Here is a 13,575-nt window from a genome sequence, read left to right on the forward strand (position 1 = left end):
GTTCTAGACCAGTGGTTCTCAAGGTGGGGTCCCAGATCAAGTGTCAGCCCCACCTGGAAACTTGTTAGAGATGCAGATTTTGGGACTCCACCCAAACCTATGGAATTAGAAACTCTGCTGGTGGAGACCCGCCATCTGTGTTTTAACAAGCCCTCGAGGTGATTCTGATGCATGTTCAAGTGTGAGAACCAGTGCTGGGGACCAGTCTCATCTTCCAGATGGGAAAACCGAGGCTAGGAGCCTGGAAGTGACTTGCCTGAACTCATACATGCCATCCGTGGCACAGCCTGGACTAGTGCCCGGGTCCCCAGAGCTACAGCCTGTGTTCTCGCCACACCAGCCAGGCTGCCTCACCTCATCTTGCTATTTCTTTTGTAACCAAAAGGAACCGTGCATTTGTCAAACCATTTCAAAGCCCTGGGATTGAATCTCCACTCTTACTGAGTTTTTGATTTCACTGGGGGCTTTCCAGAATGGAAAAAAAAAATGTGACTTAGAGTTGTTTCTATAAGACTTTGAGCAATGGAAAGGAGCCAGGCGATTGCATTACTTTTCACTGGAGGCTTCTTGGACTGGAGCTGTAATGTTATAGCTCGGTGTTATGAGTCTGTCCTCTCTCTCTCACCATAATGCATGTCACACACGATCCAGTTTCCTCCCATTCGTGGGAGAGAATGTGTGAATGGCGGTCAATGTTGGCCCAGGAGAAGGATTAGGAACTTTGATGATGAAGTCTCCAGGATCACTATGTTTTTCTTGCTAATATTTTCATTTGTTACAAGTTTCTTTTTAATGTATCTTATAAATTCCTTCCAGTCTTCTTTTCATATTCATATTTTTCATTTGTTTTTATTGTTTGGTCAACACCACGATGGATATGCCATCAAAGGATGCTTCCTTTGTTCACTTTTCCTAGTGTGGGCACTTTCTATGCCACTGGTATGGAACCCCCTTCCTATCAGTTTTAAAAATATACCTTCTTTTTTGGAGAAGTTTTAGATTTACTGAAGAGTTGCAAAGATAATACAGAGAGTTCCTGAATACCCATATGCCCCTCATCTTTGTTCTCTCAAGAGCAGGATTTTCAGTTTAGAGAACTGAGATTTTTTTTTTTTAGTAGATCAGTGACACTCTTAGATTGATCTTTTTTCGGGGAGAAGCTTCTATTATTTGGCCAATCTTTGTTGAATGTATATCATTTGTCAGACCCTGAGATATGCATTGGGTAGGAACAATGATAAACAGGACCCAATACTGTCTTGTTATATACACTTACTTAATCATGGTAAAATATAACATAAAGTTTACTGACTTGTTTGTGAAGTGTACGGTTCAGTAGCATTAAGTACAATGACAATATGCAATTTATATCCAGAAGCATTTCATCCTGCAAAACTAAAACTCTGTACCCTTATACAACTGACCATTCCCCCCTTTCCCAGCCCCTGGCACCCACCACTCTACTTCCTGTCTCTATGAATTTAACTATTCTGAGGAACGTCATCTAAGTGGAATCATAATGGTATTTGTCTTTTTGTGACTGGTTTATTTCACTTGGTATAATGTCCTCAAGGTTCACCTGTGTTGTAGCATGTGTCAGAATGGCCTTTCTTCTTAAGGCTGAATAATATTACATTGTATGGATGGACCACATTTTGTTTGTCCATTCAGCTGTCAATGGACATTTGGGTTGTTTCTACCTTTTAACTGTTGTGAATAATGCTGCCATAAATATGTATGTACAAATATCCTTTTGTGTCCCTGCTTTTTTTTTTTTTGAAGATTTTATTTATTTATTCATGAGAGACACAGAGAGAAAGGTAGAGACACAGGCAGAGGGAGAAGCAGGCTCCCTGTAGGACCCTGATGGGGGACTCATCCCAGGACCCTGGGATCATGACCTGAGCCAAAGGCAGATGCTCAACCACTAAACCATCCAGGTGCTCCTGTGTCCCTGCTTTTGATCTTTCTGGGCATATACCCAAAAGTGGAACTTCTGGATCATGTGGAAATATTGTTTTTAATTTTTTGAGAAGCTACCATTCTGTTTTTCACAGTGGTCGCACCATTTTACATTCCCATCAGCCATGTACACGGGTTTGCATTTCTTCAAATCCTTGCCAACATTTATTATCTATTTATTTTTTCTTCTTTCCTTCCTTTCTCTTTCTCTCCTTTTTTTCTTCATAGCAGCCATTCTAATAGCTGTAGGTGCTATCTCCTTGTGGTTTTGATTTGCATTTCCCTGAGATGAGTGATGCTGAGCATCTTTTCATGTGTTAATTAGCTATTTATATGTGGGTTTTTTTGAGAAACATCTATTCAAGTCCCTTGCTCATTTTTTAATTGGGTTTTTTATTTATTGTTCGTTGTTGATTTATAGCTCTTTATAGATTCTGGATACTAACACCTTACTAGATATATGGTTTACAAATATTTTCTTCCCTTCTGTGGGTCACTAGTGTCCTCTGATGCCCAAAAGTTTTTTCATTTTGATGTAGTCCAGTCTATCCATCTTAATTTTGTTTCCTTGTGCTTTTGCTGTCATCATCAATAAATCACTGTAAAGATTTTCCTCTACATTTTCTTCCAAGAGTTTTATAATGTTAGGTTTTACATTTGAGTCTTTGATTTATTTGAAGTATATTTTTGTATATAGAGTAAGGTAAGGTAAACTTCATCCTTTTGTAATTGGAGATCCACTTTCCCAGCACCATTTTTTTTCCCTAAAGATTTTCATCTATTCATTCATGAGAGACACAGAGAGAGAGAGAGAGAGGCAGAGACATAGGCAGAGGGAGAAGCAGGCTCCATGCAGGGAGCCTGACATGGGACTTGATCCCGGGACTCCAGAATCACTCCCTGGGCCGAAGGCAGGTGCCCAACCGCTGGGCCACCCAGGCGTCCCCCAGCACCATTTGTTGAAATGACTGCCATTTCCTCCCTGAATGGTCTTGGCACCCTGATCAAAATCACTTGACTATGTATGGGAAGGTTTAATGTGGTTTATTTTGAAATGACATCCATGCATACCAATGCTTATATGTGTGTGTTTCTATGCTCTCCCCACCCCCACCCCCAATTTAGGTAGTATCACGTTGTTTGCAGCCATTACCATCATCCTGGGATGCCTTAAAGTTGGGTACTTCGTTGGATTTGCTGAATGTTTATCAGCCACTGAAGGAGTTTTCCCTGTCACACATGCAGTACATACTCTCTTGCAGGTAAACCCTAAGATGTTTATTTATGTTGCCTTAGCTTCTGTTATGTGCATCCCCAGGATGTGTATGAAATGGGATGTGTAGGGGGCAGGCAGCATGAGGTGGGCTTGAATCCTTCTCTGATGCTCACTGTTTCAGCTGCTTCCACTGTAAAATGGGTCTCTGTGTCCCCTTGGCTGTCTTTGTGAGAATCCTATGAGGCAAAACTTGTCATGGAGAGTCAGGAAATTTTGCCAAGCTTGAATCTACCAGCAAAGGCTTGGGGGGTGGGGATTTTAATATATTTTATTGAGCTGTAAGTCACATACCATACAGTTTACCCCTTTGAAGTGTACAAGTCAGTGGCTTTGTATATTCATGGGGTTAGGCAACCATCACCACCATCAATCTTAGAACATTTTCATCATCCCCAGAAGAAACGCTGTGCCATTACGGTCACTTCTCTGGGTCACTGAAACATTATATTTGTAGATAGGGACTTTATGGAGGTAATTAAGGCTAAATGAGGTCATATGGGTGGCCCTGATCCAAAAGAGTTGGTGTCTTTATAAGAAGAGGGTATTAGGACACAGACTCACAGAGAAGGAGGAACATGTGAGGACACTGGAGGCAGATGGCCATCCACAAGACAGGGAGAGAGATCTCAGGAGAAACCAACCATTCCCACACCATAATCTTGGACTTCTGGCCTTTGAAGCCACCCAGTCTATGGTATTTTGTCGTGAAAACCCCAACAATTCATTGATTGGCTTTTTTATTACAGGGAAGTCAAATCCCATGATGACAGAGTCTTATGGTGATACCAGCAATAATGTGGAGAGCTTTAGTGAGACCAGAAAGAACGAACTTCCCTCCTTCCCTCCCACTTTCCTTCCTTGCTGCCTTCATCCAGAACTCAGCAAATACTGTTCCCAAGACCGGCAGTGCATGGTGAAGAGCTGTAGTTTGAGCCCTACAGGCGTGTCAGTTAGGTGGGGAGAAATTCATAACACAGTGACAGCATGGGGGCTCGATGCTTTGACCAAAGTTACCCAGTAACAAGGGAGCACGAGGGAGGACTCTCGCCAGCTTTGGGGTGAGGGCTGGTTTCTGCTAGAAAGAGCCCCAGAGTTGTCAGTGAAAGAGGGGTATGGTGTGTAAGAGACATCACAGGAGGACATTTGGGAGATGTGTGGTCTTCCCACCTGATGGGGAGAAGACGTGTGGGGCTGTGGGGGAAAGTGAGCTGGGGCAATGGGCACAGACACAGCCATGATTCAGGGTAGGGCTTGTGAGGGTGGACTCTGTTCAGGCGACCTGGCTTTGGCTCATATCAGAATGTGAACTCTGGCCAGTTACTTAACTGGGTCTCATGGGTCTCATCTGTGAAGGACCTACTTCTCGGGGTTGATGTGAAGAATAATGGTGCTAATGTGTATAAAGTACTTGGCAGTGAGCACTTGGCAGTGAGCACTTGGTCAAGGCTCACAGCCACTCAGGAGCTTAAACTTTATGTCGAGGGCAATGGGGAGCCATTGAAGGCTTTAGGTAGAGAAATAACCTGGACAGATGTGAGTTTTCAAAATAATCACTCTGCTACTTGGTGGGTTGCAGATCTCTATCTTCCTAATTTAAGGCATTTTATCAGCCATTTCATCAAACATTCTGTACCTAGTGGACACTTACTGCATGCCTTTGTTGCTCTAGATGTGCTGCACTAGGCAACTGGAGAATGAAAGAAAGAATCTTTCATAAATAAATAAACAATAAATAAAACAATATGCTATTTATCTTTCATAAATAAATAAACAATAAATAAAACAATATGCTATTTATTTTTAAATTGTGCTAACATACATAGAACATAAAGTCTGCTGTCCTAGCTACAGCTCAGTAGTGTTAAGTGTACTCACATTGCTGTGCAACCAATCTCCAGAACTCCTGCCTCTTGCAAAATTAAAACTCCAACCCATTAAACACTAACTACTGATTCCCGCTTCCCCCAGGCCCTGGTACCCACTATTTCTACTTCCTGTCTCTATGAATTCAACTACTTTAGGAACCCCAGATAAGTAGAATCATACAGTATTTGTCCTTTTGTGACTGGCTTTGTTTCATTGACCTGATTGTCTTCAAGGTTTATCCATGTGATAGCAGGTGTCAGGATTTCCTTCTTATTTAAGGCTGAGCAATATTCCATTGTATGGCTGGACCACTTTCTGATTATTCTTCATCAGTGGACACCTGCGTTGCTTCTGCCTTTTGGCTACTGTGATTAATGCTGCCATAAACATGGGCGTACAGATATCTTTTTGAAACCTCTCTTTCAATTCCTTTGGATATATACCCAGAAGTGGGATTGCTGGATTACATGGTAATTAAAAAATATTTAATTTTAAAATATAATTTAACAGAAAAAATTGGAAAGGAGAAAGTGTACAGACAATGCATCTGTGGGCCCATTAACTGAAACATTTGTTGCCGTTTTTGGGTTCTCTCCCTTTTACTCAAGTGTACATTCTCATGGAAGCCTTACAGAGAAGGTGTGGAATTTTCTATTCTGAGGTTTCACTTAAAAAAATTATGAACTTTTTTTTGTGGTGCTATGTACTCTTTATGAAAGTATCAATTAAGAAGCTAACTTGGAAATAATGGATAAGTCCACTTACAGAACTGTTTCGCTATTGTTGGGCTGGATGTCATCTCCTCCGGGAGCCACTGCTATCTGTTTCTGAAGTTGTCAGATGTTTCAAGAACCATGCCCTGGAAGTGTTCTCAGGGCAGGCCAGTAAGTCTTAGCTAAAACAATGTGGAAGGATAGGACGTGTACGTAAATTTTCTTTTGTGCTGTCTGCTTTTCTTCTTATAGCACTTAATTGCAAGATGAACGTTAAATGAGACACATTTATAAAGTGCCCAGCAGTGCTTGGTACGCGGTGGGTGTGTTTGTGTGTGAAATAAAGTGCAGAATGTTTTAGGAGCTCAAGTAATAGCAGGTACGTAGGAGGTGTTCAGTCAGTGCCAGTGCGCGAGTAAGTTGACGGCAGAGAACATTTACTGAAAATGCACCCACTCGGGCGCTGTTCTAAGTAGTTGGCATGGATAGTCTTATTTAACTGATCATAATATCCTCCAGCGTAGGGTCCGTGATCATCCCTGTTTCATGGAAGGGAAAACACACGGAGAAAGGTCCCCCGACTTGCCCAGGATTTGCCACAGGTCCCACCCCAGCACCTCCCATCATCAGTCCCTGTCGTGTGCTGCAGGCAGGCCAGGGGTCTGTCTGGTGGCGCATGTCACACAGTGAAATGATGGACCAGCCCGAGTCAATCTGCTCTTCACTTAAAGCACTCAAAATTTGATTTCAGGCCCCTGGTGTAGGAACTGTTCGGTGGATATTTCTTGGAGGGAACCTAACTCGGGTGATAGAATTGGGATAATAGGGATCATGACAGGCAAGCTGCCACGTCCCAAGGCCCGTCCCTGCTGACAGCTTGCACCTGTCCTGGCAGCTCTTCCTCCTTAATCAGTTCTCACTTCTGTGCTCCCGGAGTACAGTCCCCACCCAGGGACACCACTGCCACCTGAGATGAATCCGGAGACTTGGCACCCTTGGGATGGGAGGTCTCTGATGTTCTCCAGCATCTTCTTTCCCATTCCATTTCTGGACGTTTCTTAGCTTCTCAGCATACAAATACAAGGATGGCTTTCACTGATGCATTTTTCTTTTCTTTCTTCATTTCCTAGGTGTATTTCCTTTGGGGGCATGCAAAGGATGTCATCCAGTCCTTCAAAACACTGGAAAGGTAAAAGTCATGGGAATTGTTCTACTGTTGAATTCGGTGTATGTCTAGAACAAATGAACTCATCACAGCCATCGTGCTTGGGTTGTAACTATGAAACCAACTCTTCCCTCCATCTTGACAAGCAAAGCCCTCACTTGGGGCCTGGGGAGGAGACCCTGCACCATCTGCCTCTTCCTGGGCATGGAAGTAGGACAATGTAGGTTTCAACTCTGATGCTGCCATCTGAGACACTTTCCTTTACGATCCTTCGTTTTCCTCATCTGTAAAATGGGGGTAATAGTAGAGCCAACCTCGGAGGACCGAATGAAGCAATTGATCTAAGTGTGTGCCTGGTGCATAACAAGCGCTCGGTAAATGTGGGGTCAGGTTATTATATCCGTCACCTTTCTCTCAGTGCTTGTGAGGATCAAGGGACAGAACCTATAGGAAAATAGGGTGAATTAACAAGATGGGAGTATTGTTAACATGTAAGAAAGTCCTGGATACACACATACCAGTGAATCACTCACCCTTAGCATTTGCTTCCTAGAGAGAACTCATATCAATGAGGAACAAACAGGGGATCCCTGGGTGGCTCAGCAGTTTGGCGCCTGCCTTTGGCCCAGGGCGCGATCCTGGAGTCCCGGGATCGAGTCCCGCGTCGGGCTTCCAACATGGAGCCTGCTTCTCCCTCTGCCTGTGTCTCTGCCTCTCTCTCTCTCTCTCTGTCTATCATAAATAAAATAAATAAATAAATAAATAATTTTTTTTAAATGAGGAACAGACAACTCCCCCAGGACCATTTTAAATGACAACAGGTATTTAAAGGATTGATTTATGGATGACCACTGGGAAGAACTATTTTGCTTGACTATTGCTAGAGAAATAACTTTTTACCTATCTCGTTATGCAGAAAAGATCAGCCTCAACAAGCAGTTAAGCATCTTTGAGCTACTGCTGTGTGCAGAGCCCACTGCCAGGCCCTGTTGGGGATATGTAGGATTGATGGGCCAAGGTATCCCAGGCACCTAGTGGGAGGTCCAGGAGCTGTGCCCTGGCAGCCTGTGCTATCCCTCCACAGCTCTGAGTGGTGGCTTTGGTAGTGATCTTTAACCCCAGCAGTAACAGGAGAAGCCAGGCCTTCTGCTGCAGGAGGAGCAGGGGAGGGGCCCAAAGGGGCACCGATGCTTCTGCTTCCAGGGGAGGTAATGGACAAATGCGGTCAAATGGACAAATCAAGGACAAATGAGGTCCAGCCCTCAAGAACAGAACAAAGAGAACTTTAGTCGTCCCTTCGAGCACAGCAAAGACATCTGTGCCCAACCTCACATTTAACCTGCATGGGGGCTCTGTAAGGGTAACTTGGTAACTATGCTTCCCTGCATTGATGGGGTGCGGCTGTAGGTTCTAGCTGTTTAGGGGACTTGCCCCGGGTCTCCAGAGTGCAAGTGGCAGGCCTGGGATTTCTGTTCTGGGTTGTCCCATTCTGTATGCTGGGGAGCAAGGAGTATGTGTATGGTCTCCTCTTCCTCCCCTTGGCAAGGGTGGGCTACATGCCCAGCACGAGAACAGCACTTACTGTCTTTATTTTGGGGAGTGAGTTTCACTTCATCTACTCTGCTCTTTAAGGATTATAGTTTTTTTTTAATATTTTAAAAATTTATTTATTTATTTATTTATTTATTTATTTGAGAAAGAGAGAGCACATGAGCAGGGGTAGAGGTGCCAGAGGGAGAGAGAGAAGCAGACTCCCCACTGAGCAGGGAGCCTGATGCAGGTCTGAATCCCAGGACCCTGGGATCATGACCTGAGCCGAAGGCAGATGCTTAACCAACTGAGCCACCAGGCACCCCAGGATTATAATTTTTAGCTAAGAAGACTTGTAAGGATCAAATAGGATCTAAAGATCACCTTAATGCCACTGTTATGGAATGAATGTTTGTGTTTCCCCAAAATTCATATGTTAAAGGCTTAACCTTCAACATGACAGTATTTGGAGGCAGCCTTTGGAGGGTAATTAGGTTTAGATGAGGTCCTGAGGGTGGGGCCCCCAACATGGGATTAGTGCCCTTATATGAAGAGACACCAGAGATCTCTACATCTCTGTCTGCACACCCAGAGGAGAGGCCACGTGAGGCAAAAGGACAGGGCTCTCACCAAAACCAAACTTTGACTCCCAGTCTGCAGAACTGTGAGAAATAATTGTTTGGTTATAGTGGCCAGAGTGATACCACCCAGCACGGTAACTACTATTAACACTGTGGTCTGCTTTGGGCAAGTCTTGTTTTTATGAATAGATATAGTTTTTATTCCTTTTTCCTTTTTTTAAAAAAAGATTTTATTTATTTCTCTGAAGGGGGCACATGGGCAGGGGTCAGGAACAGAGGCAGAGGGAGAAGCAGGCTCCCCACCGAGCAGGGAGTCCAATGCTGGACTCCACCCAGGACCCTGGGATCATGGCCTGAGCTGAAGGCAGATGGCTTGACCGACTGAGCCACCCAGGTGCCCCTTCTTTTTCTTTTTACAGCTGTGATCCTGCTCTTCTTGCTCGGCTTCTTCTTTTCATTTTTCTGTTCTCATGTCCTGCCATCGGTGTTTGTCTACCCCATGGCCTCTCCTGACAGCCCAGTGTGCCACTACCAGAGTTTGTCTCACCAGTGCCCTGTTGTGTCAGTCTGCTCAGGCTATGGTGATGGAATGCCGTACAGTGGGAGGCAAGAACAACAGAAGCACGTGGTTCCCATGGTTCTGGAGGCTGGAAGTCCAGGATAAAGGTGGCAGCAGGGCTGGTTTCAGGGGCCTTTCTGCTGTGGCCTCACGTGGCCTTCCCTCTGTGCTCAAGGACAGAGAGCTCTGCTGTCTCTTCCTCCTCTATTGGATTAGGATCCCACCATTAGCACCTCAATTACCCTTGCTTACGTCCTTAGAGGCCCGTCTCCAAATATAGTCACACTGGGGGCCAGGGCTCCAACAGAGGAATTGTGAGGGGACACGAGCCAGTCCATAACACCTATTGTGGAACGTTTAATCTTTCTGAAAGTTTTGTTGCTATTATAAATCATATTGTGATGAACATCTTTGGTCAAACGTATTTTTAAACACCTCTGATGATCTGTTTGGTTGAATTCCTAGAAGTAGACCCGTTGTGGTAAAGGGTGAGATATTTTCAACAGGTGTGCACTGAGCCTCTTGTCTCTACCCAGAAGCTCCTAGTTGAGTGGAGTGGACTTACCCACGTAGAAAGCACTTTCTTTTATGCGTGTTACTTGTGAGGACTTCTCTCATGCTAGTCCTGTCACTTAGGGCCCATGCGACTGTAAGTCCCATTCATCAGATGAGAAAACCGAGGCTCAAAGAAACAAAGCAAAAGCTCAAGGTCAGACAGCTTGCCTGTGCAGAGCGGGGGGGCTCTGACTGTCAACTTTAAATCCAATGGGATGTCCATGTGTTGCTGTGACTGCTATGGCTCCCTGGCTGTGCTGGTGGGGTCTCTCTCTTTGCTTTTGTCACTTCTGTGATAGCAGCCTCAGGACATTGGGCCCATTTCCCACCAGGTAGAAAAGGGTCTTTGGCTTTGCTTTCTGCATCTGTGCTGTCTAGTACAGCAGCCACCAGCTGCATGTGGCTACTGAGAACTTGAGCTGTGGCTACTTCCAACTGAGATATGCAGGAAGTATATAATATGCACCAGATTTTGGAGACTAGGATGGCAGACAGAATGTAAAATATCCCAATAATCATTTTTTTTGTTGGTATTGATCATGTTAACATCATAGTGTCTTTGATAGATTGGGTTTCAAAGAAAATTATTCCAACTATTTTCATCTGTTCCTTATCTTACCACTTTTTAAAAATGTGGCTACAAGAAAATTTAAAATTACACATGTGGCTCACACCTGTGTCTTGCGCTGTTGGTGTTTGGACAGCACTGCTCTAGGCCACGCACCCAGACATTTACCACCCAGCTCTGTCATCTGAGGGGACTTCACTGGGTGGGACACAATGCTGTGTTGGCCCTGCTTGCTGAGTGACTGGACACAAGCCTCTCCCTGTCTTGGGGTCCTGTGCTAACCTGGACAGGGAGAGGCATAGAGCTTGACTTAACTTGTTTTATTTGTAGGGTGAAATGTTAAACATTTTTTAGTTACCATGTTTAGGTTTTAGGTTTAGACTTCTCTAGAAAACTCAGAAGATTTGGCAGTCCTAAATGTGCATGCAGCAAAGGGCCAGAGCTGAGTGGAGGCTGTCCCTTCAATTTGCTACAGACCCCACCACTCCCTAATGTGCCCCAGATCTCCTTTATTCATTCTCATTTCCTGCCAGGCCCTGAAGGCTTCAGAATTTACCACTTGTGGACTTGCTGGGTTTTTCTCCCCTGGTCTTTTGAGCCAATATTCATTTTACTGTTCCATGCTTTTAGTATGTCCTGGGACTATTCTCCTGATCTAAGAATTTCCCTTAACTTGTTTGAGTCCTTTCTCTTCCTCAGGGTGAGGTTTAGAGGAACAGGAGTTCTGCAAGCAGAACCAAGAACATAAACCAAGATCAGAAGTGGCTCATGGAAGCCTTGTCTTTGTTGTGGTCTGGGACTATCAGCCTCAAGTATGAGCAAGGCCACCTGGCATGAGAAAGTGATGTCTGCCTTTAGTGTGTAGGACAATTTCCAGGTCAGACCAACAGGAGTCTGCTAGCTCTCAGGGAGCTTGCACGGCACGCCAGGCTCCAGCTGCAGGTGGCATGGGCATTATCTCATCGGGTTCAGTGGCCTGGGATTGGACGGTGCCATTTGGCCCAGGAAAGAGAAGAAAAGGGAGCTGTGTGCATTATAAGTAAAAGAAAAGGCAGCTAGCCCGAGGCAAACAGCATTGTCTGCATTTGTCCAAGGATCTATCCAGTGCCTTCCAGATGCCCCAGGGCAGGCTGGCCACAGTCTATAGAACTGGGCAAGCACGGGGGCAAGCAGATGGGCAAACACCTGTTTCCTTGTCCACCTGTGCCTGGTTATTCTGCAGCTGCCCAAGGAAGCCAGGGTTCAAATGAGGGGAGTCTGGCATGCAGTCATTTGTGGGAGCCTGAGAGGGATCAGCTGGTGTTAAAACTCAGAGGAGAGGAAAGGTCAAGGTTGAGAACACAGGTGTACCAGTTTTCCCACAGGCAGATCGTGGACAAGCATGCTCTTGGTTAGATGGGTCCGGGCGTGCTTCCTCTGGGGCCTGTGCTCTCCACCATAGGAGCCATCAGTGATGCATGCTAGAAGGATACCTCTCCCAAATCCCCAGGGTTTGCTGCTTCTGCTACCTGCAAGGCCCACTGTTAAGTGCCTGGAGACTACCAACGTGCATACATCTTAAACCACAGGCATGGGGAGCCTGGAGGTTTTGAGATGCACTCTGATCCCGTTGGAACCATATTCCCCACAGACCTCTCTTCTGTGCCCGAGTCCAGCATCCACCTTCCATGTCCTCTTCTTCCCTCTTAGGGGTGTGGTATCGAGGTAAGGGCAGGCCCTGGGGTCAGACTGGGACAGCCCTGCTGCTTACTAGTTCTTCAAACCCCAAGGCAGCTACTGCCTTTATTTGTGACTTCAGCCTAATCCCTGAACCTGAGATTCCAGAAACTCAGCGTGATGCTTTTTATGCTTTTGCTCTGCCATTCTCAATGGGTTAGTGTTTCATCCCATACTGGTTGCTTCACGGTCACGAGATAGCTGCCAGAAGGCCAGCCTTCATGTCTGTATTCAAGGCTGGAAATAAAGGTGAGAGGGACAGTGAGTAGGTTTTTCTTATTCTCATCCCTTTTATCATAAAAGTAGAAGCTCTCAGTAGTGCCCAGTAGTCTTGACCTCACGTCCCACTGTCTAGAGTGGCCATGCCTCGCTGCAGGGGAGACCGGAGAGCAAGTCTCTGACTTGTTTCAGTTTCTTTAGAGGTTAGTGGCCAGACAGAGCTGGTGGTTGATGACTGCTGGGTTGGCCAGACAATAGTAAGGGCATGCCCAACTCTCCACATCTCCAGTGTAGCCCTTCATCCTTCCCTCATGGTTCTCTCCTCTTCCCTTCTGGAAGAAAGGATTTGGGGTATGGTGGGGTTGGTGCGTGCTTTCAGTAAGTTTCCACCCCTGGACCCCTGCTTCTAAGACCCAGTTTCTTTTTATCCCATTGACAATGAATTGAGTACTGGCAGTTCACGATTATGACAAAATGCCCAGACTGTGGTTTTGGAAGTTCTCATGGAACTGCCTCTCCCCACACAGGGACCCACCCAGAATCTGAGCTGCCTGGTGAAACTAGAATCATGGCTAAGAAGGAGGCGTGTGTGTGTATGTGTGTGTGCGCGTGTGAATGCATGCACATGCAATGTTTCCATCTCACCCCATGGGGCTTGGAGCTCCCCAGGGCTGTTCAATAACTGAGTCCCTGTGTTTTTCAGATTTGGGGTGATCCACTCAGTGTTCACCAATCTGCTCCTGTGGACCAATGGTGTCCTGAATGAATCAAAGCACCAACTTAATGAGCACAAGGAACGGCTTATCACCCTGGGCTTTGGGAACATCACAATAGGTGAGTGATAAGAGTTGCCCTGCCCCCATGC

General features: G+C 45.4%; 1 protein-coding gene across 1 annotated transcript in view; it reads left to right on the forward strand.

The window, feature by feature from the left end:
* OTOP1 (otopetrin 1) overlaps window positions 1–13,575 on the forward strand; it is a 36,073-nt gene that overhangs the window by 8,875 nt on the left and 13,623 nt on the right. The window contains exons 2-4 of the mRNA XM_055325967.1: window positions 3,088–3,224; window positions 6,948–7,006; window positions 13,414–13,544. Of these exons, the coding sequence (XP_055181942.1) occupies window positions 3,088–3,224; window positions 6,948–7,006; window positions 13,414–13,544 (327 nt within the window). The remainder of the gene's footprint in view (window positions 1–3,087; window positions 3,225–6,947; window positions 7,007–13,413; window positions 13,545–13,575) is intronic.

The sequence above is a fragment of the Nyctereutes procyonoides genome, unplaced genomic scaffold (assembly GCF_905146905.1).
Source record: "Nyctereutes procyonoides isolate TBG_1078 unplaced genomic scaffold, NYPRO_anot_genome, whole genome shotgun sequence".
In the NCBI taxonomy this organism is placed as follows: domain Eukaryota; kingdom Metazoa; phylum Chordata; class Mammalia; order Carnivora; family Canidae; genus Nyctereutes; species Nyctereutes procyonoides.